The 24,159-nt window shown below is 40.6% G+C and overlaps 1 protein-coding gene across 1 annotated transcript in view; it reads right to left on the bottom strand.

Annotated features, from left to right (window-relative positions):
- Window positions 1-10,996: 10,996 nt before the first annotated feature.
- pkp2 (plakophilin 2) overlaps window positions 10,997-24,159 on the bottom strand; it is a 30,299-nt gene continuing 17,136 nt past the window's right edge. The window contains exons 9-13 of the mRNA XM_023266121.3: window positions 16,067-16,243; window positions 14,450-14,603; window positions 14,118-14,304; window positions 13,076-13,163; window positions 10,997-11,674 (exon numbers count right to left, since the gene is read on the bottom strand). Of these exons, the coding sequence (XP_023121889.1) occupies window positions 11,612-11,674; window positions 13,076-13,163; window positions 14,118-14,304; window positions 14,450-14,603; window positions 16,067-16,243 (669 nt within the window). The 3' untranslated portion in view covers window positions 10,997-11,611. The remainder of the gene's footprint in view (window positions 11,675-13,075; window positions 13,164-14,117; window positions 14,305-14,449; window positions 14,604-16,066; window positions 16,244-24,159) is intronic.

The raw sequence follows: 24,159 nt of genomic DNA on the forward strand, positions 1-24,159 counted from the left end.
AGGAAGTCCTACAGATTTGTTTTATGTGTGAGTTAAAGGACATGTCCTGGTCAAAGATAACACCGAGGTTCCTCACAGTAGTACTGGAGGCCAATGTAATGCCATCCAAAGTAACTATATGCTTTGAAAGCAATTCTCTAAGATGTTTGGGGCCAAATACAATGACTTCAGTCTTGTCTGAATTTAGTAGTAAGAAATCATAGGTCATCCAGGTCTTTATGTCCTTAAGACAATCTTGCAGTCTAGCTAGCTGATTAGTTTCATTTGGCTTCATAGATAAATACAATTGAGTGTCGTCAGCATAACAATGGAAATTAATACAGTGCTTCCTAATAATATTGCCTAAGGGAAGCATGTATAATGTGAACAGTATTGGTCCTAAGACAGAACCCTGAGGAACTCCATGATTAACCCTAGTATGCTCAGAAGAGTCATTGTTGACATGCACAAACTGGAACCTGGCTGATAAGTAGGATTTAAACCAGTCCAGTGCTGTCCCTTTAATGCCAATAGAATGTTCTAGTCGCTGTATTAAAAGTTTGTGATCGATTGTATCGAATGCTGCACTAAGGTCCAATAAAATAAGTATAGAGACCAGTCCATTATCTGACGCTATGAGAAGGTCATTAGTAACTTTCACCAGAGCTGTTTCTGTGCTATGATGCACTCTGAAGCCTGACTGAAGCTCTTCAAACAAGCTATTCCTTTGTAAATGTTCACATAATTGATTTGCAACTGTTCTTTCCAGAATTTTGGAGAGAAATGGGAGGTTGGAAATTGGTCTATAGTTGGCTAAAACATCTGGATCTAGAGTGGGCTTTTTAGGTCAAGGTTTGATTACAGCAACCTTAAAAGCCTGTGGTACATAGCCTGTTACTAGAGAGAGATTAATCAGATCTAACATTGAGGAATTAATTAAAGGTAAAGCCTCCTTGAACAGTCTAGTTGGGATAGGATCTAAAACACATGTCGATGGTTTGGATGTAGAAACTATTGAAATTAGTTCAGAGAGATGTATGGGAGTGAAAAATTCTAAATATCCATCTGGTCTTACAGCCAATTCTAAAGTATCTGTACTCGATGATACATCTGTGACATTTGCAGGAAGGGCCAGATTAATTTCAATCATGTGATCATCAGCAGGCAGCTGATGTAGTGTTTCCTTGTTGTCATAGTTATAGTGACGCCGTGCCGCTATCTCGCAGTGATACAGGAATCTTTAACAAATCCATGGATCTAGATTATAAGCTGCATCACTGCCAAAATGTAATCACTTGGTCATTGCGTCATTTCTGACCTTCCCTGAAAATTTTCATCCAAATCAGCCACATTCCTTGGCAGAGTAATTAGCAGAAGCAGCTCTAGAAGATAAGTAAACCTGGTGTAACTGACTAAAACTCTTCCCGGCTTACAAAATGTACAAAACTATGCAGATTTCAGGGGGCTAGATAAACAACAGAACTAAACATCTTCATAGGCTCACAGCTTTCACGTTACACATCCAAGTTCATCAAACATACAAAACACAATAAAAATGGATTTTCATCATATGGGACCTTTAATATCAGTGTAGTTGCACCAGTAATTAAAAAATAAATACTTAAACACACTTTTAATTAATCGCAAGGGAAAACACGACTCAATACACTTTCAAATTTGGCCTCAAAATGTTTTTGACATTAAAACAGTTGCACCCATACAGAAATCTTCTGCATAGAGGTTAAGTTGAATTTATACTCAGCAATTGGGTTTACAAATTGTTTAACATACAACTAGTAAACAGACACACTTAGCATTAGCTTGCTTGTATCTGACCCATTTAGAATAAAGAGTAAAAGGCGTAATATGAGCTATAAAGTATACCAATAAGCTGCAGATTTTAATAGCACTGTCTACTCATAAATAAATGAATATAAATTACAATAAGGACATAAATGTATGTACAAAGAACCGGCAGTTCTGTTAAATTTATCGTTGGTCCTCTTATTTGTTATTCTACAGCTCGCGATGCTTCCTGTTGATGTACACTACTGTTCAAAAGTTTGGGGTCACCCAGACAATTTAATGTTCTCCAATGAAAACTCACACTTTTATTCATGTGCTAACATAACTGCACAAGGGTTTTCTAATCATCAATTAGCCTTTCAACACCATTAGCTAACACAATGTAGCATTAGAAGACTGGAGTGATGGTTGCTGGAAATGTTCCTCTGTACCCCTATGTAGATATTACTTTAAAAATCAGTCGTTTCCAGCTAGAATAGTCATTTATCACATTAAAATGTCTAGACTGTATTTCTGATTCATTTAATGTTATCTTCATTGAAAATAACTGCTTTTCTTTCAAAAATATGGACATTTCTAAGTGACCCCAAACTTTTGAATGGTAGTGTATGTTGATAACATAAGAGTAAAATAAATTTAGCCTTTTTTTTACTAGCATACTACATTTACAGACACAGGTGTAGTTTGTTTGGTAGCTAGTCAGTGTTGCACTGTAGTGGCAGCTAACATTGTACACAGGCTAATGTGGTTAGCAAACATTTGCTCGCAGCTAGCAAGCTAATCCTCTCATGTTTTCCCTGGTGACCGAAAAATATGTTTTAGTGTGGCTCTGATGTGTTGTTCTTTTGGAAAAACAATGTTGTGTTGTTTTGTTCATGTATTTTTTTTAGCCTCAGGCTGTGTTGGTTGACAGCTTATGTGATACTATTTTTTCAGGAGGCATTTACTACAAAGCAAGTTTTGACATAGCCAGACTTTCTTTGTGTTTTGTGTGGAAATGTTCCTCTGTACCCCTATGTAGATATTCCATTAAAAATCAGCTGTTTCCAGCTTGAATAGTTTACCACATTAACAATGTCTAGACTGGATTTCAGATTAATTTAATATTATCTTGAATGAAAAAAAAATAGTTTTTCTTTCAAAAATAAGGACATTTCTAAGTGACCCCAGACTTTTGAACAATAGTGTAGTTAAACCAATTAACTAAACAAGCAAAATCTGACTTCTTTGTTTTCTTTCAGCCATCAAATCAGCTCTTAATATCTTGTTTGCTCTCTTTTCAGTCCCTGAATCCTCCACACATTGCTCTGGTTTTCAGAAGGTTACGGCTAAATCTGCTTTCCTCGTCTCTCCTCACCACCCTGATACATTCTTGAAATCTGTGTCGGGCAGATCAATCAGCTTCTCCCCTGACAGCTTCCCCTCCGTCAGGTCACTGCCGACGACCTTCTGTCCTTTTTTTTATGCCCGTATACCTGCCTGCTGTTTGCAATCAGGTCGAGAAACAAACTCCTGACCTCTCTGTTGTGGAGACCTGCGCACAGGAATCCACCTCTTCTCTCAAGCTCGTGAGCGTCTTTTTCTAAGCAGCGTTCTTTGTACCAGCCACAACACAACCTCCTCGACCCCAATCAGTCACGAGTCGACTCTCACTCTCAGGATTTCAAAAGCTCCCCACACTTGTTCTCACGCTGCCTTTTCACGGCTCTCATCCTTGTTGACCTGCTGGCTGTGTTTGCCACCAGCTGCTCCTCATTCCAGTGATGCAGACCTTCAGAGCAGAGAATTTAAGGGAATGTTATGTCTTTCTAACCAGGTTGTTTGTTTATCATGTTTCACTGCAAGTGCTCGCCTCCTCCTCGCTCTCTGAGAGGTGAAATGACCTCCTGTTCTCAGTTAAAGTTTCGTTTTATGTCTCCGGCTGTCAGATTTGACTCCGACTGACCTAAATCTGAATCTGAGGCCTCACATGTAACCAGAGTTTATGAGCTTAGACATCTGAAGACACTATGCATCTGAAACACAGAGGAGAAGGAGCCTGGAAGATTAGATTAAGTGAAGATTTTTCTTTCCTTTTAACAACAAGGAAAACATTCGGTTTCACAAGTAATGTCACTCTTTGGTCCTCAGATTGTGTCTTTGTAGAGGAGTGTCAAATTCATTTTAGTTCAGGGGCCACATGCAGCCTAATTTGATCTCAAGTGGGCCAGACCAGTGAAATCACAGCATAACAACTAATAATAAATAACTACAACTCCCAAACGTTCCCCTTTGGTTTAGTGCAAAAAAGTACATTCTGAAAATGTTCACATTAATGAATATCTTTTTAGAAAACATTATGAACAACCTGAAATTTCTTAAGAAAAATAAGTTCAATTTCAACAATATTACAACTCAGTTTATCATTTACACATTACTACTTACAGATCACAGACTATCTACAAATGCACAAAACATTTAATCACAGGTATCTGGAACTGAATAATATACTATTTTATTTTAGGGTCAAAACAACTTGTCTAGATCTAGAAATTATTTTAAATTTACATTCATTTCCACATCTATGTAGTAATCCTGACCACCACACCAAACAAACTAAAGTTGGAACCATTAAGGAAGAAAGCTAAGTTATCCTCCTGCCTTGTAAATGTAGAAAATTTATATATAAAAAATACATAAAAATTGTGCCAGTGCAGTGGACAAATTTAAAATAGCAGTTACTTTTATTGAAAAATTGCACTTGACGTCATTTCTCTAATTTTTACAGTTTGCAAAGTCATCTCTGGCAGGCCAGTTTTGGCCCGCGGGTCATATGTTTGACACCCCTGTTGTAGTGGATCAAAAGAATGCAGAGGTTGTGAAGTTAAAATGAGAGTAAATTAACTAATATTCCCCATATAATTGAAATGACCGTTTCAATTATACATCTCAGAAAATTATAACATCATGAAGAAGTTCTTCCTTTTCTTGGCAATTTAATTCAAAAAGTACATCAGCAAGGTGAAATATTTCAAGCTTTTTTACTCCATCAAGGAAAGCGGTGGAGTTATGTGACGACTGGCGATGGTTTGTCTGTCTGTCTGTTCGCAACATTACTCTAAAACGGACCAACAGATTTGGATGAAATTTTCAGGGAAGGTCAGAAATGACACAAGGACCACCTCATTAGATTTTGGCAGTGATGCAGATCATAGTCTTGATCCACGGATCTGCTAAGGATTTCTGTACTATTGCGAGATAGCAGCACGGCGTCACTGTAACTATGACAACAAGTGAACACTACATCAGCTGAGTGCTGACGATCACATGATTATGATCCTACTACAAATCGACTGCTGCGGACTTCAAGATTTCATCCGTCGGATACAACAACTGAGCAGCCTTGGCGGAGTACTGTGCTCTCTGAGTGCTTTTTTTTGTTTATTTATGTATCTATTCATTATTGTTGTTATTATTATTATCATTATTATTATTATTTCTTATTTAAATTTTTTACGACTGAGAGCCACATATTCTCACCGTCAGTCTTTTCTATATTTTGTACTCACATACAGTCCAAGTTGTCTAGTCGACTCAACATGAACATGATTTACATTTATTGTCCCTGTGGAGATATTTGTCTCAGATTTAAGTGCTTCACACGTTCAGTCACCTCTGTTGCAAACCACAACCTCAAATTTCACAATTGCTCATATGAGTAAACAGTTATCTGAACACCATTAAGATGTTGCACAACCCAGACAGCCTCCATACACATTATTTCAGTTTTTAATTTGTGTAGTTGATGCTTTTTAAAAGGAACTTAAGACATATCTATTTAAACTGGACTCTGTCCCGCCTGCTATGATTTAGGTTTTTAATCTGTTTGTTCTGATGACTTTTAATATGACTGTTAGTCTCTACTTATCCTGGATCTACTTCATGTTTTTGTTGTTTTTGATTTTATTTAAGCTCTTTATGACCTGTTGCAAAGGAAGGTGTTATAGAAATAAACTTTACTTACTCACTAGGAACAAAAGAGTTTCTAAAATTAATGTTGCAGCGTATTTTGCTTCCTTCTGTGCAAAAGGGTTTTGTTTCAGAGGAAAATCTTGCTTGCAGCCTTGTTGCCTTGTGAAAATTTCCTGGTTGTGACCAGTTGTGAATGGTCTTGGACCAAAATACATTCTGGACTTAATCTCAACTCTCAACTCAATCTGTTTTCTGACTTTTAATGCACTTTTATGATCTTAATGTCTACTTTTATGTTTTATTTCTATGATTTTAATGTATGTCTACCTTTAAATAAATTTTTTGAATGTATTTCTTTGCCATTGTAAAGCACCTTGAATTGCCTTGTGTATGAATTAAGCTATACAAATAAACCTGCCTTGCCTAAATAAAGAGAACTGTTGGACCAACTTTAATTAATTGTTTTAAGAGAATTATAGAACATGTACAACACTGTTATCCAACAAATCTTATACTTTGTATAATACGGCAGCTGTTTTTGATATTTTTACTTTCGTGTAATTTATATGTGATTTCCAGTTCAAATTCTCATCAACCATGACACCCAAAGACTTAGTTTCTCTCACTTTATTAATTTCAATACCATCAATATAATCTGAACAATCAATATCTTTCCCTATGTTACTAAATATCATAAAATTACTTTTCCTCAGATTTAGTGACAATTTATTGACATCAAACCATGTTTTTATTTTTCTAAATTCTTTTCTGATCACATCCAAGTACCTGCCTGTCAGGTTCAATGTCTGTTTTGTAACAGAATGCTAAATGCAGTCATTACTATTGGTCTGTCTGTCTGTCTGTCTGTCTGTCTGTCTGTCTGTCTGTCTGTCTGTCTGTCTGTCTGTCTGTCTGTCTGTCTGTCTGTCTGTCTGTCTGTCTGTCTGTCTGTCTGTATGTCTGTCTGTCTGTCTGTCTGTCTGTCTGTGCTCAACATTACTCAAAAACGGACTGACGGATTTGGATGAAATTTTCAGGGAAGGTCAGAAATGATGCAAGGACCAACTGATTAGATTTTGACAGTGATGTGGCTTATAGTCTGGATCCACGGATTTGGTAAACATTTCTGTATCATTGTGAGATATCGGCACAGTGTCACTGTAACTATGACAACAAGTGAACACTACATCAGCTGCCTGCTGACGATCACATGATTGTGATCCTACTACAAATCGACCACTGTGGACTTATCAGTCGTAAATGATACATGGAACAATTGACTAAATTGCTGCATATTTACATATATAGGTCACACGATTCAGTATCTGTGCATAATGTACACATGTATAACACACGTCTGTGCTCAGTGCAAGGTCATTTTGTTTGTGGGTACATCTATATTAAATGGTCAGATGTTGCTATGTTGCTGTGATTTGTAATTATCGATAGCTAATAAACAAATGCTGCTTATCTGACAATGCCATATGGGGGAATGAGCATCCTTGATGGAGTACTGAGCTCTCTGAGTGCTTTTCTAGTTTTTTCTGCAAAACCAATCCACCCACGGGTATAAACCCATAAACTTGAACCTCTCAATATCACTGTCTGTCCCTCTTAGTGACATTAAAGGGTAGATCTCCATTCCAAACATTCTTAGCAGAACATAGCAGTAAAAACTCTTGTATCCAAGGAAACCATGAAACTCTGTGTTGTTTTTCTTTTTCATCCTTTCACTTGTGATTGCACATGTTCTCAGTAGATAGTAATTTGCTCTGAGTGCCGACGCCCCTGACAAAGGCCTCAGTGTGTCCTAAAAACTGACTTCCTTTTTGCCTGTTTTCTGCTGCGGATCACTGAATCCTTTCTTCCTCTGTGAGTTAAACATGTTGATATGTGGCCACATTTCACCGGCTGATCCAGTAGCAAACAAACCTCATGTTTCTCCACACCTGTTACCATTGGCTATTTTGGTGTTTTGGGCATATCTGTGTTGGTCTATAAATATTCTCAGGGTGTCTGTATCTCTCACTGTGACAGTCTCTCGCAGGAAAGTGTGATTATTTTACCCCACATGCTTTTCCTCAAGTCTGTCCACCTTATTTGTTGCGACAGCTTGAAGTTCTTCTTGTGAAATAAGAAATCGGACCAATTCTCAGAGCAGCGTAAGCCGCCCAGAGACAAGTAAGCTATTGTTAAAAGGATTTGGCTCCTTCTGAGGCTTTTCTCTGCTTCCGCCAAGACCGGCGCTCAGAAAATCGCAGCCTTTTGTCACCAAAATAGTTCACAAAGTGGATGAATTAGAGATTATTAGTGGGGAAAAACAGGAGGAAAGTGCAGAGTTTGGTTCCTCAAATAGAAAGGCTTAAGCTTTAATCTGAGAGCTAAACCACTTTAAAACATGTAGGATAAAGATTTTATGAATATGAAAAAATGTTATTGGAGGACAAAACGTACTTGGGGCAGTTTTTAGAGATCAAAACTGAATCTTTTCACTTCATGAGTTGACTAATGGGGAGTTGACGCTACACCACTGCCCTCTGCTGGGTACAATAACAGCAAACCTGTGTTTTTCTGTATCTTAGTGACCTAAAAAAAGCATCTTAAAGGACTCATATTTACATCTGAGAAATGGATTCATTGAATTATTCAGCATTCCTTCATTTCCTGTCTTGTAAACATGAGTTTGGATGACATGAAATGCACTTTAAATCTGGTTTTCTGTGCTGCTAGATGTACAAAATAACAAGAACAAGCTCTAATTGCTTTGTCGAAAATTTACCCACTGCCTGAAATCAAGAGCGCAGATTTTCCAGTTGTGATTGGCTTAATTAGACTAAGTGGATCTCTGGGGGGAGTTTGAGTTGTTTAAATAAAGAAGGAGCTCCGAGGATGAGGTTTCATTTCTTCTTCACCTGCATTTCATGTTAAATCCCCTCTTTTTTGAATAGTTTTTTCAGCTTTATGGCTGTTGATTTGAGCCCCCTCCTGTTCTGACCTTATCAGCTGTGTCGTGGAGGGGTGATGCTGATTGGCATCCGGCCTCCCAACTCCTCCTCCTCTCCTCCAGCTGTACCGCAGTGCAGCTCGACCTGCCAGACCCCCGCAAGGTTAACGCCGCTCCAGGGCCTCAAAGTCACCGGGCGCTCTGACAAAACAACACAAGAGCCAACAAATCTTTTTTTTTTCGTTTTCCCACCAGCATAGACCTCATCTTCCACAGTTAATATGCAAAAAATAGACAGATAAAGTTGTTTACTGTGATTTTAATCCTGGTTCCTGCACTGTCTGTCAGAAGGATTCTATTAAAACGTATGCATATTGATCTTTGGCAGGTTGGAGTTATTATTTTGATAAATGAGTCAACCTTTTCCTGGATTAATTCACAGGAATGGGATATACATCTGAGACTGTGTGGTCATTTGTCATACTGTAAAGCCATGCACTGACTGACCTTTTTCAACTGATTGAAGCGATCCATTCAGGAAAAACAGTTTACTGTACATACTACACTGCCTGTCCAAAAGAAAATTCGCCACCTAGATTTAACTGAGCAAATAGGTAAGAGCCTTCCATTGGATAATTACTGCAGTGATGAATATGTTTCAGCTGCAACAACTTATTTAACCCTAGCCGATGCAGGGAGGAGCTTCTCACGCTGGAAAAAATGCCCCTCACAAAACAAGAAAAAAAAATTATTTCAAGGAACTTTTACCTTGAAATAAGTGAAAAAATCTGCCAAAACAAGAAGTGAAAAATGGCTTGATGAGATTTCTTGAAATAAGGTATGATATTTAGTATATTGAGATCTTAAAATTAGCTGGAAAATCTTACTTTAAGCTTTATTTTACCAGGATTGTCAAGCTTAGGTGTCTTAAAATAAGCCAGGCAAAATAACAGTTTTTCACTCAAAAATAGATTTTTGCTTTCATGTAACCTCTTAAATTGAGATGTATTAGAGTTTTCTTGTAAAATACAACTCAAAACAAGATAATTTCAGATTGTTTGACTTAACAAGATATTTAAGATGCATTGTCCTAAAACAAGTCTCTCCATCTTGCTGAAATGTCACTTGTTAAGTGAATTTATCTTCAATCAAGTGGGATAAGACATTTTGACTAAAAATAAGACAAATAGACTTGGTAAGATTTTGACTTTTTGCAGTGCATTTCTTAAACAACCATGTTGGAAGACATATCCTGTGGTCATGGAAAGGATGTTGATCTGTTTCAGAAGGATCAAATTATTGGCCTGCATCAAGCAAAGAGATAGCTAAAATTACTGAAATCAGGTTAAGAACTGTTCAACACATTATTAAAACCTGAAGGATAGTGGTGAACCATCATCTTCGAGAAAGAAATGTGGTCGCAACAGGCTCTTGGATGATCATAGGAAATCAACAGTAGAACTTGCGGCTATGTTTAATAGTGAAAGAAAGAGCATTTCCACATGCACAATGTGAAGGGAACTCAAAGGATTGGGACTAAACAGTTCTGTAGCTCTAAGAAAACCACTAATCAGTGATGCTAATCAGAAAAAAAGGCTTCAGTTTGCTATAGAGAGCATAAAGATTGGACTCTGGATCAATGAAAGGTCACGTGGTCTGATGAGTCCAGATTTACCCTGTTCCAAAGTGATGGGGGCATCAGGGTAAGAAGAGAGGCAGATGAAGTGATGCACTCATCATGGCTAATGTCTACAAATCTGTGGTGGTTTGGGTTATGATCTGGGGTTGGTCAGGTTCAGCAACGTTATGTTCCCAAAGAATCAGCTGACTATGTGAATATATTGAATGACCAGGTCTTTCCATCAACAGAGTTTATCTTCCCTGATGGCATGGACATGTTCCAAGATGACGATGCCAGGATTCATGAGGCTCAAATTGAGAATGAGTTGATCAGGGAGCATGAGACATCATTTTCACATGGATTGGCCTCCACAGAGTCCAGACCTCAGCCCACTGAGAATCTTTGGGATGTTCTGGAGAAGACTTTGTGCAACGGTCTGACTCTCCCATCATCAATATGAGATCTTGGCAGAAAATTAATGTAACTCTAAAAATAAATGCTTTGACATTGCAGAAGCGTATCAAAATGATGCCATGGTGAATTTGTGCCATTTTCAAAGCTAAAGGCAGTCCAACAATATGTTCTGGTATGCAACTTTTTTTTTTGGACGGCCAGTGCATTCATAATTACCTATATCTATATGAGCTAATGGATTGTGGCATTTCCTTTAATAATTAGCACATTTTCTCGCAAAATAACTCAAAAGAGCATTTATTTCTTGGAAACAACTCAAGTCCGACGCCCAGAGATCAGCTTATTTTTGTATGTTACACTTTAAAATACATGTTATATACATTTAGTTCATGTAGTTTGTCAAAGAAATCAATGCAGCTTTCATATATTTTCTTTGTGGTTCTTTGCATAATTACCAGAAGTGCTTAAAAACAAATTGTCAGAATCGGAAGAAATACACTAACATAAAGATTTTAAATTTCAGAGATGCATCAAAAATAGCTACATTCTGACTATAAGACAGTGTCCAGAAGTGATGCATCTCATGAAGAATGTCAACAAAAAAGTAAAAAAAAAAAAAAAAAAAAGGTGCTTTAAAGGTCCCATGAAATGAGAAACAGTTCTTCATTAATGTACTTCCTGCATCAGTCGGTTTCCTGCTCCAACATTAATTATCTGTTTTAATGAAACCTCCCACTTACAAGGACATGTTTGTCTTGAAGCCGAAGTCAGATTCCAAAGAGGATCTTTACGGGAAATGTAGGTGGAGTTTATGATGTTTTGTCTGGAGCATGAAATTTTAAAATGTCAGAAAACAGTGTGTTGAGGGATTTTGTGGAATTTTGAGGATTTCAGTCTCATCTTGAGTTCACAACCCTTGTTGTTCTGGCATTGATGAAATCAGACTTCTTGAAGCCACTCTGTAAAGAGAAGAAAGTCACTGTGATTGTGTTGTATTGCAGAAGTTCTTAAAGCAGACTGGACTCTTTGGTGCTCCCTTAGTGGTAAAGTCAGAAAAGACACTGAGGCAGACATTAAACACGAGCAGCAACAAGAATCCAACTTGTGAATGCATACACTAATGTTCAAAGTTTTGGGTTGCTTGGAAATGTCCTTATTTTTGAAAGAAAAGCAGTTTTTTCAATGAAGATAACATTAAATGAATCAGAAATCCAGTCTAGACAATGTTAATGTGGTAAATGACTATTCTAGCTGGAAACAGCTGATTTTTCATGGAATATCTCCATAGGGGTACAGAGGAACATTTCCAGCAACCATCACTCCTGTGTTCTAATGCTGTATTGTGTTAGCTAATAGTGTTGAAAGGCTAATTGATGATTAGAAAACCCTTGTGCAGTTATTTTAGCCCATGAATAAAAGTGTGAGTTTTCATGGAAAACATGAAATTGTCTGGGTGACCCCAAACTTTTGAATGGTAGTGTAAATGTCGAAGGAGCCCTGCTCACAATGTCAACAAAAGTAAGATGTACTTTCTATCATCATATCAAACATACTATCCACAACTTAGATACCAAAAGACTTATTTGTTTTTGTCATTTAGTGAACAATATGAATTCAAGGAATCACAAAATAAAACATAAAATGCATCCTACACCGGCAACAATGTCTGTTATGCAAAATTGACTTGCAAAAAACTAATTGCTTCATCTAAATGAAGAAACTGATAGAAGGGAAGAGTCTGATTCTGCAAACCTGAACTAAATCCTCTGACCAGAACTATCTGTGCCATGACACAAAAGCTAAAAATGTTTATTAAAGCCTGAAATGCAGGTCTCATAAATAATTCAGACCTAAAACATCAAAGAGGTTAGATTCAGCTTCCATACCAACATAAAAAGAGTCTGTAATAAGGTAACATTCAGTTTGGTGAACTTCAGGTGAACAGGAAACTTCCTATCGAGAGAAACACATGACTGCTGTCTGATAAACTGATCTAATACACTACTGTTCAAAAGTCTGGGGTCACTTAGAAATGCCTTTATTTTTGAAAGAAAAGCATTTTTTTCAGTGAAGATAACATTAAATGAATCAGAAATAGTCTAGACATTGTTAATGTTGTAAATGACTATTCTAGCTGGAAACAGCTGATTTTTAATGGAATATCTACATAGACGTACAGAGAAACATTTCCAGCAACCATCACTCCTGTGTTCTAATGCTACATTGTGTTAGCTAATGGTATTGAAAGGTGAATTGATGATTAGAAAACCCTTATGCAATTATTTTTAGCACATGAAAAAAAGTGAGTTTTCATGTAAAACCGTGAGGTATGATGAAACATGATGCGTTCAGATACTCACCCTCTTCAGGGCCCCGTGGAGATCAGTGTGTTTCCAGATCACCTGCAGCAGGACGCAAGCTGCCTGAGCTGCTCGGCTCGGTCCATAACTACGAAGCAGAAAGGTGAAGTCAGGTCACAGGTACAGTTTTACAGCATCATGAGATGTTTTGGTTTTTGACACATGAAGTAAAGTTTGATTGTAATACTTCAGTTTTTGCTCAAATCAGATGCCAGATGAGGCACTTAGATATCAATAGTTTCGAATGCCATCTGTGCAACATTGTTACTTTCTACATTAACATGAATCTGTGCAGTATCAACATTTTCTACATATATGAGTATTTATGTGATATCAGTATTTTCTACACATGGAAGTACCTATATATCAGTTTTTTCTACATGTAAAAGATTAATATCAATTAATTCCTGCTTAATATTACTTTTTTTCCCCTGTGTAATATGTACAACCACTGCCTCACCCATGCCTATTGTTATATTGGATGATTATATTGTTCACTTATATATATTTGTTGTTTATTTTTTATTTTCTGCTGACTTATTTTTATTTTTGCATTTCCGTATCTTATCTTATTTTATCTGTTATCACATTTGATCTCATCTGATTCTATTTCATCTTCTCTTATCTCATCTTATTTTATCTTGTGTTTTTTATTTTATATTATAATCTTATTTTATATCATCTTAATTTATTTTTATCTTATCTCATTAATATCTTATTTTATTTTATCTCATTCTTATCTTATCTTATCTTATACATTGATATTTTACTGCTTTTATTTAACTAAAGTACCAGAATATGATGTAGTAAATTTATATCATGAAATATCAGAAGTTTGAGATTTGTTGCTTTAAAAGTAATTCTTCCAAAGTGGAAACTGCAGTTTAGTTAGGTGCACTCGATATTACACAGTGTACAGATACAGTGTTATGTGATTTTGCACTGAATCGGTTAATTTGTCTCCATTTCTTGTGAACTGCTCATCATTAAACATGAAATTATTAAGCCTCATTTGTAAACACTTATTGTGACTCTGACTGACCTGTTGTCTGTGTTGCTGATGTTGATGATCCTCCAAAGGCCTCCTTGGTTGACGATGGCCTTGACGTTCTTCATGTCGCTCTGACTCAGGTTGATGAGGATCTGACACAGAGAAGTCGTCACCTCGCTGGGCAGGTCGGTGTCGTCGCTGGGCAGCATCGCCACCACCTCTGGCAGCACCTTGTTCACTACAGGAGGAAAAATCAGATAAAAGATTGATTTAACATGTGTAGTTTTAAAATTGAAAGTGCAGTTTGTGGTTAAAAAGTGGAGAAAAAATAATGGGCTATTGTTCTAAATGTCAAAATATGTCAAGTTTGAATGTGAAATTACCGATGGCAGGGTGCAGCTCTTGGTAGCGAGAGAGGTTTCTTATTAGAGATATGGCTGTTCTCTTCACATCACTCTCTCCCTCCTCTAAAATCTTCTTAATATGCTGGAGACCATTTTCCCGCTGAACGATGGTGAAGGCAATGGCTTCAGTCATCTGCCAGGAACGAGAAAATCTATCAAATATGCGTGAATTGCAACTGCTATGCTTTCTGATGCTAAACAGCACTGAAAAGATCAGAATCAGCAGAAGTCCAGTTATTGTTTCTTATCTTGAAATCAATTTCTTTGGTGAAAACAGGTACATGGTGCCAAAAAAATACTAACACTGGCTTTAAAATAAATATGGAAATGGAGGAACAGACAGACAATAACTCATCTGTAATTGAGAATTCAGCAATGACACTTTTAGCTATTTAACTCCAAAACCTGATGGTGGGTTTGAGAGGCAAGTATTTTTTACAAAAAAGTCACCAGAGTTCCACCATTTATCAGAGTTGGAAATTATGAAAACAGAAAGAAGCATCAGTTTTTTAAACTTTTCTTGATCTGTCGGAAAACCTAATTAAATCTAAGCTTATAACCGTGCTATGTCATCAAAATCACTTTATTCTACATGTCTCATCTAAAAATGTGTTAAAAATGAATAATTTGATCTGACCTCATTCTTCAAAAAACTAAAAATTCTGCACTCTTTTGTGCAACTGAAAAGCCATTACTGATTAAGCTGTCACCAACAGTCACATGAAGAAAATTCTGCAATTTTCTGCTGAATTGTTCTGTGTTTGTACAGAGCAGATAGGGGGCAAATATGGAAACAAATGTAAAATTGTAAGTAGAAAAATATCTGTAGTATAGAACCGTCTGTGAGAAAACAGTGCTAAACATTGCATCATCTTGTCACTATGCATTTATTTATTACTTATCATAATATCTAGTAAACTAAATGAATGAACTGAGAGCTGTTTTAAAGTAATGAAAGCAAATTTACAGTATCAGCTAGAAATCTGCACACAATCTAAATTATAAAACTTATCTGACCCACAACTAAATATACACTATTGTTCAGAAGTTTGGGGTCACTTAGAAATGTCCGTATTTTTGAAAGAAAAGCATTTTTTTCAATGATAACATTAAATGAATCAGAAATACAGTCTAGACAATGTTAATGTGGTAAATGACTATTCTAGCTGGAAATAGCTGTTTTTTAATGGAATATCTACATAGGAGTACAGAGGAACATTTCCAGCAACCATCCCTCCTGTGTTCTAATGCTACATTGTGTTAGCTAATAGTGTTGAAAGGCTAACTGATGATTAGAAAACCCTTGTGCAATTATGTTATCACATGAATTAAAGTGTGAGTTTTCATGGAAAACATGGAATTGTCTGGGTGACCCCAAACTTTTGAACTGTAGTCTATCTATTAAGGTGTAAATAAACAGTATACACATCTCTGACATATCCATCCTGTTTCTTTTTTTCTTACACAGTCTTCTTTTCCTTTTGGCTTTTCCCTTCATCTGCTTCCATCTAACCCCATCCTCTGCATCCTCTTCTCTCACACCAACTAAACATCATGTACAGTGAACCTATGAACGAGCCAAACAGAGCGTCCTACCTCTTGGTTTCCAGCCGTGATGTTCTGCAGCGCCCCGACAGCAGCCTCCTGGGTGTAATGACGCACACTGCAGGCCACCAGAGACAGATACATGCGAATGGTGATGGGGCTCCACAGCCACTCGATGCCATGAGGGTTGGCCTTCTCCTCCAGCAGGGGGCGCTGACGCTCCAGGTGCTGAAGGCAAGGTGAGGAAAGTGTATTTGTATAGCACAATTCATACACAAGGCAATTCAAGGTGCTTTACATTGGCAAAGAAATACATTCAGAAAAATGATTTAAAAGTAGACATACATTAAAATCAAAGAAATAAAACATAAAAATAGACATTAAGATCATAAAAGTGCATTAAAAATCAAGACAAAGTGCATTAAAAGTCTAAAAACAGACTGAGCATCTAAGAGAAAGTTGCAGTAAACAATATGGTTTTCAGGCCTGATTTAAAAGAGCCGACAGCTTGAGCAGAACTCAGGTGTTCGGGAAGTTTGTTCCACAGGAGAGGAGCATAATAGCTGAATGCTGCTTCACTAGTCTTGTTCTGGTTCTGGGAACACACAGTAAACCTGTCCCTGATGACCTGAGGGCTCTGGATGCTTCATATGGAGATAATAAGTCCAGGATGTATTTTGGTCCGACACCATTCAGTGCTTTGTAGACCAGGAGTCATATTTTCAACTCTACCCTTTGACTAACAGGAAGCCAGTGTAGTGATGTAATATGGTCCACTTTCCTGGTGTTAGTTAGGACTCTGGCTGAAGGGAAACAAGGGGATGCTATTACCACATTTGAAAGTTACTAGATTAGCTGATAATCCATTTCCTTCATCAATATACTGTAAATTGAACTTCATGACAACTTTTTTATGTGAAGGACTGACCAATCAGGCCTGAAATTTACTGATCCCAAAACCTCTTAGCAGGTAGAAAAACATGTATAACTGAAAACAAAAATCTTTAAATTGACGCTATTTGACAGAGCTAGAAACTGTCAAAACAAAAAGAATTGTCAAACTTTCAGACAGTCCATAAACTAATCAAGTTTAATATCGTAATTAGGGCTGCAACAACGAATCGATAAAATCGATAATAATCGATTATTAAAAGCGTTGGCAACGAATTTCATTATCGATTCGTTGTGTCGCGCGATTCGTGCGTCACTCGCCATGTCGCGGAGCGTCCACTTCACCTGCAGAGCTTTGTCAATGCTGGCTGACGGAAATAAAGTTTTTTTTGTTTTTTGTTTTTTAAAAATAATTCCACCTCTAGAGCGAGTTGAACAGGAGGAGGTGGCGGCAAAGCGAAAGTAAATTCAGAGTAATTTCAACCGAACGTGACCGACACGGAGAAAACAGTCAGACCGAAATCCTCAAAAGTGTGGCAGCATTTAACGCTTCACAAAACAACAAACATGCGTAGCATGCAAGCTTTACAAAAGTGATATGATGTACGGGAGCACCACGATGATGATGCAGCACCTGAAACGGAAACACGTTGGAGTCGCCGATGAGGATGAAGGAGCTCAACAGCAGGTAAGTCACTACATTATCCTATGTTTGTTCCGTTTTACAGTGAGGAAACGTAACGTTAGTCTCTCTGGTAGCTCTCCTGATGCTAGTGTTTGTTAGCTGATTAATGACAGTGATAGGGCACGTGTGTGTGTGTGTGTGTGCGCGCGCGCGCGCGTGTGTGCGTGCGTGCGCGTGTGAAACTTTTTATTTCACTTTAATCAGCTTAAGCAGGGTTTGAATATGCTTTATAAATAAACGTAACTTGCCCACAATGGTGATAATAATTTAAAGATTAAGCCTCAAGTTTTAATTTTCTCACAAAGTCTGAGTGAAGACACTGGTCTGTGTTGGAGTGAAGCAGGATGAACTGCATTTAGACCGGGGTTAAAGTAACTTATTTAGTATGTAGTATTTTTTATGGTGCTTGTCCTGTCCTATCTATCTATCTATCTATCTATCTATCTATCTATCTATCTATCTATCTATCTATCTATCTATCTATCTGTGTGTGCGTGCGTGTGTGTGCGTGCGTACTTTGTGTTTTGCTCTTTGGACTACTTACTTGCCTTAACCTAATACTGCAAATAAAACAAGATAATTACTGAGTTGCTGTAAATTGTGCTATAATACATACTCAAACTATACTATCTTTCTCCTTTCATGAACAGCAAACAATGACAGGCTTCATGATGAGAAGACATCATGTCCACCACAGCAAGCATCTGTCCTGACTGAGAGCATCCTCAACATGATGCTCACTGGCATGAGGCCTGTGTCGATGGTTGAAGACGAAGGCTTCGCTTCAATTATCTTATTTGCTCTGTCAGTCCAAATCTTCTCTTTCTGAATAAAGAGGCGGAAATAAAAAATGTGTTGTTTTTTTATCCGATTCATCGATTAATCGAAAAAATAATCGGCCGACTAATCGATTATTAAAATAATCGTTAGTTGCAGCCCTAATCGTAATGTTAAATCAAAATCTTATTATTCTACGTTTCATTTAAAATTTGCCAAAAATAAATCATTTGATTTAACCTGATTCTGTGGAAAACAAAAACTTATACACTTCTAAACACAACTGTGAAGCTTCCACTAAGTTATCTCTGACCAACAGTCATGTAACAAAAATTCCGGGACTTTTCAGTTGAACTGGGCTGAATTGCAGGCTGTGTTTACGCAGAACAGATGGGAAACAAATATAAAAATAAACAAAAAAAAAACACAAGTAGTTAGGGCTGGGCGATAAATCGATTTTATCGATTAATTCGAGTTTGTACTTAATGTCGATTTGTTTTAATGAAAATCAATTTTCTCATCAACATCCGCCACCAACGCCTTCCCGCTGGGCTCCCGTAGTTCAGAGTGCGCCCCCCCCCCCCCCGCGCGCGCTTGATACACAAACAAAATGGCGGCGAGCGGTGCAAATCTAAAGGCTCGTGTCCACTAGATGTGATTTTCCCGCACGGCAACGCACCGCATCTGAAAATCACACGGACGGCGGTCACTAGCGAACCACAACATGGTCACATGACAGCGCTGAGCAACAGCTGGCTGCTACGTGGTCACGTGACCGAGCTTTCAGCTGGACAGTCCGGCAGACAAGTCGGATAAACACACTGGCTCGGCCGCAAACTTTCCCTTTTATTTCAAAAACACGTATCCGAAAAGTATTTCTGAAAGCATTTGAGGCAGAAATAATCTGTGCAGCAGCTGAATCTGTCCTCGTTTTAGGTCACCGACGCCTAGTTTAGAAGTTTGAGGACAGTTTCACGATGTGTGGGATCTCCGCACGCCGCATCCAATTTGCATAAAGTAGAACAGTGGTTCCCAACCTGGGGTCCGCTTTGTCTGCTCTGAGGCTGTGATGTTATATAAAATAGATTTTTACATTCTGGATAAAATCAGAGTAACAGACTCGCTGTGTCATCACAAGTCTACTTATAAAACATTTTAAAAACATTCATTTGGTCTTTCTTCAGGTTGGCTCTAGTTCATCCAGATTCATTAGTTTGTGTTGTGGCAGCAAGAAGTAGAACCAAGCTAGTTGCAAGTAAGCCAACTTTATTCTTCTTAAGCCAGAGATAGACTGAATGAACCAAACCACATGTGCCTCTCATGGGGGCTTGTCCCACCCCCTAAACCCCCCGAACCTCTGGGTGAGAGACCCTGTATAACCTGTACACCACACAGCTCCCCCCCGAACACCCAGAAGGGAACATGGCACACAAAAACAAATCAGTCTCTCAACGGGGGCTTAATAGGCCTGCCAAAACGACTGCGCCGAACCACGGAGTCAGGGCGAGGAACCTGCAAAACAGAGTGGTCATCAGTGGAGCGCACAGGAACAGTATGGTCCATCACAGGCGGGGAGACACAGTCAGCAGCAGGAGACAGAGCCAAAGGTCTGGTAGGAGGATGGCCACGACGGGGAACCTGACCGGGCAACACAGTCTCACCTGCTACAACATAGGCCGGCTTAAGGCGATCCACAGTTAACAACTCTTTACGCCCACCCATATCCAACAGAAAACCCTTGGTACCTCGATCAAGCACACGAAATGGACCATCGTATGGAGGCTGGAGGGGGGAACGGTGGGCATGGCGGCGTACAAAAACAAAACGAGCCGAATTGAGTGCCAAATGCACAAACGACCGCGGAAAACAATGATGCATTGGACCACGAGCCGAAGAGCCGCCGGACAAAAAACTGTCCATAGAGGAGCGGAAAACCGGAGCTGCTGATTCTGACAAAAACTCACCCGGAATACGAAGCGGCTGACCAAAAACTAACTCTGCAGAAGACGCATCGAGATCCTCCTTAGGGGCTGAACGCAACCCGAGAAGGACCCATGGCAAACGGTCCACCCAACTGTCATCGACAAGGGAAGCACGCAGAGCTGCTTTAAGAGAACGGTGGAAACGTTCACATAGCCCATTAGCCTGAGGGTGGTATGCTGTTGTATGGTGAACTTGCACCCCTAGGGAGCGCGCCGTCCCTGTCCAAAGCTCTGAAATGAACAGGGGGCCCCGGTCAGAAGTAATATCTGAAGGAACACCAAAACGGGCAACCCAGGCCGAGAGGAAAGCACCGACCACATCCGCTGATGCGGTGGATGAGAGGGGGACCACCTCAGGCCACCTTGTAGTACGATCCACCATGGTGAGCAAATGAGTAAAACCCCTCGAAGATGGGAGTGGGCCGACCAGATCCACATGCACATGATCAAAACGCCTGGCAGGGATCGGAAACGGTTCAAGAGGAGCTTTAGTATGCCGATGCACCTTGGCACGCTGGCACGCAACACAAGAAGCTGCCCATCCCCTAACGTCTTTGCGCAAACCTGGCCAAACGAAACGGAAACTGACCAGCTTAACTGACGTGCGCACACCAGGATGTGAGAGAGAGTGCACGGAGTCAAATACCCGCCGCCTCCAACCTGCCGGAACTATGGGGCGAGGTCGACCCGTGGACACATCACACAGGAGAGTCGGACCACCTTCGTGCAACACTGTCTCTTCAAGCTTCAGCCCTGAACCCGTAGAGCGAAGGGCAAGGATCTCCGCATCCTCGATCTGCTCCGCAGCCATAGCCGAAAAATCTGTCCCGAGAAGCACAGGACAAACAAGCACGCGTGAAAGACAGTCAGCGACTGAATTGGATTTGCCGGCAACGTGACGTATGTCAGTCGTGAACTCCGAAATAGCCGCAAGATGACGTTGCTGACGCGCCGACCAGGGATCAGTAACTTTAGACATCGCAAACGTCAGCGGCTTATGGTCCACGTAAGCGGTAAAAGAGCGACCTTCCAACAAAAAGCGAAAATGCCGGGTAGCCAAAAACAGAGCCAACAACTCACGGTCGAAAACGCTGTACTTCCGCTCGCAGTCCCGCAACTTACGGCTAAAGAATGCGAGAGGCTGACACGTACCAGCCACGTGCTGCTCAACAACAGCCCCGACTGCCACATCAGAAGCATCCGTTGTCAGGGCAATACGTGCATCCGGATCAGGATGAGCAAGGAGAGCTGCCTCAGCTAAGGCAGACTTAGCCCCATCAAAAGCAACAATCCGCTCTGGAGTCCAGACAACAGGATCAGTAGCCTTCTTAGAACGCAAGCCATCATAAAGCGGCTGCATAAGATGGGCAGCGTGCGTAATGAACCTGTTGTAGAAGTTCACCATGCCCAAAAACTCTTGTAGAGACTTAACCACAGCCTGGCGGGGGAAATCTGTAACAGCCTGTACCTTGGCTGGCAATGGAACTGCGCCACTTGCTGAAATCCGATGACCCAGAAAATCGATCACCGGCAACCCAAACTGGCACTTTGCGGGGTTAACAATCAGGCCGTGGGCATCCAAGCGCCGGAAAACCTCGCTGAGGTGCGTGTGGTGCTCTTCCAGAGACGAGCTGGCCACTAAGATGTCGTCAAGATAGACGAACACGAACGACAAACCACGCAAAACCGAATCCCTTAACCTCTGAAAGGTCTGCGCTGCCCCCTTGAGTCCAAACGGCATCCGGAGGAACTCAAACAGCCCAAATGGGGTGATCACTGCGGTCTTAAGCACATCATCTACGTGCACCGGAACCTGATGATACCCGCGCACCAAGTCCACTTTCGAGAACACGGACGCACCAGACAACCGAACCGAAAAATCTTGAATGTGAGGGATCGGGTAACGATCCGGAGTTGTCACGTTGTTTAAACGGCGAAAGTCACCGCATGGGCGCCAGGATCCATCAGCCTTAGGCACCATGTGAAGGGGAGAGGCCCAGGGGCTGTTAGAGCGCCGCACTATTCCTAACCTCTCCATAGTAGCAAACTCCTCCTTGGCGCAGGCCAATTTTCCCACGTCAAGACGCCGTGCGTGCGCAAAAACCAGCGGACCACTTGTAGGAATGAAGTGCTCCACTCCGTGTTTAGCAACCGCAGAGGAAAAAGCTGGAGTGGTTAGAGATGGAAATTCAGCAAGAAGGCTCTGAAAAACATCGCCGGACGTCAAAAAAGTTGCGTGCGGAACCGACCCAACACCTCCAGACTCGCAGGGAAAAGTAGCAAAAGTCACAGCGTCTATGAGTCTACGATTAGCAACATCAACCAACAAACCATGAGCACACAAAAAATCAGCACCAATAATTGGAACAGTCACAGAAGCAACTACAAAGTTCCACTCGAAATCACGCCCGTGGAAACAAACAGTTGTCCATTTTGTACCAAAAGTGCCAATAGCAGAGCCGTTAGCTGCGCTTAGCTGTGGGCCGCAACCACCACGAGTCGCCATGTCGTGGCTCGTGGGGTGCAACAAACTCTTCTGAGAGCCAGAGTCGATCAGAAAACGACGTCCTGTCAGTGAGTCATTAATAAAGAGCAGCTCACCTCGGTCACCAGCGCCCACAGCCGCCACTGCGTTCCCATAAGAGTCAAAAGTACATGGCGGGACACAGCGCCTAGCTTTGATGCCAAACCTCCGGTGGTAGAAACAGAGGGGGCTCCCACGCCGAGTCCTCGCGCTGACAGCCGAAACCACCGCGGGGTCCTTTGGGGACATCTGCTGGGGATCCATCGTAGCACTTTGGACCATAACCCGTCTGGAAGCCAACAGGACACGGTCAGCCTCTTCTGCTAGGCCGCTGAAATCGCCAGCGGCTAGAAGCGGAGAGTTAGCCAAAGCAGCCCGAACTTCACGCGGGAGCTGCCGCAGGAAAATATGAGGAAAAAGAAAACCGCCTTCGTCTGAGCCCAGGAGCGAGAGCATGTCGTCCATAAGGTCCACCGCAGTACAGTCTCCCAAACCGGACAAGCTGAGGAGTTTATCCGCTCTCTCCGCAGGAGACAGACAGTATCTCCGCACCAGGAGCTGCTTGAGAGCGGCGTATTTCCCACTGTCAGGGGGGCTACGCAGCAGCGACATCACCCGGCGAGTGGACTGCTGATCCAGGGCAGCAACCACCAAGTAGTACCGGGAGTCATCCGCGTCCACACCACGAAGATGGAATAAAGCCTCAATGTGCTGGAACCATGAAGCCGGGTCGCTTTGCCAGAAGTCCAGAAGCTTCACTGCGGCGGTCGCGGTAGCGGACGAGGCCGGCTGGGAGAGCTGGAGGGAAGTCGAAGCCGAGTCCACGGCCGAGGTCGACGATGAAACACTCTCCGAAGACGGTTCAGTCATGTTCAACTCAGGGGTCACCAATGTGGCAGCAAGAAGTAGAACCAAGCTAGTTGCAAGTAAGCCAACTTTATTCTTCTTAAGCCAGAGATAGACTGAATGAACCAAACCACATGTGCCTCTCATGGGGGCTTGTCCCACCCCCTAAACCCCCCGAACCTCTGGGTGAGAGACCCTGTATAACCTGTACACCACAGTGTTACAGTTAGAAAATTACTGACGGAAACGATGTCTGAAAAACGCAAAACGGGTGAAGATTCATCAGTACCTAAAAACTCCGGCTATACTTCGAGAGTTACCTTAAATTTAGTTTTATTAAAGGACGAGACAGAATTATGTTATTTGTAGTGAAATGTTCGCAAATGACAGCATGAAACCAGCGAATTACGGTGGCGTCAGGAAACAAAACACAGTTCGG

Source organism: Amphiprion ocellaris, chromosome 21, assembly GCF_022539595.1.
Source record: "Amphiprion ocellaris isolate individual 3 ecotype Okinawa chromosome 21, ASM2253959v1, whole genome shotgun sequence".
NCBI lineage: Eukaryota > Metazoa > Chordata > Actinopteri > Pomacentridae > Amphiprion > Amphiprion ocellaris.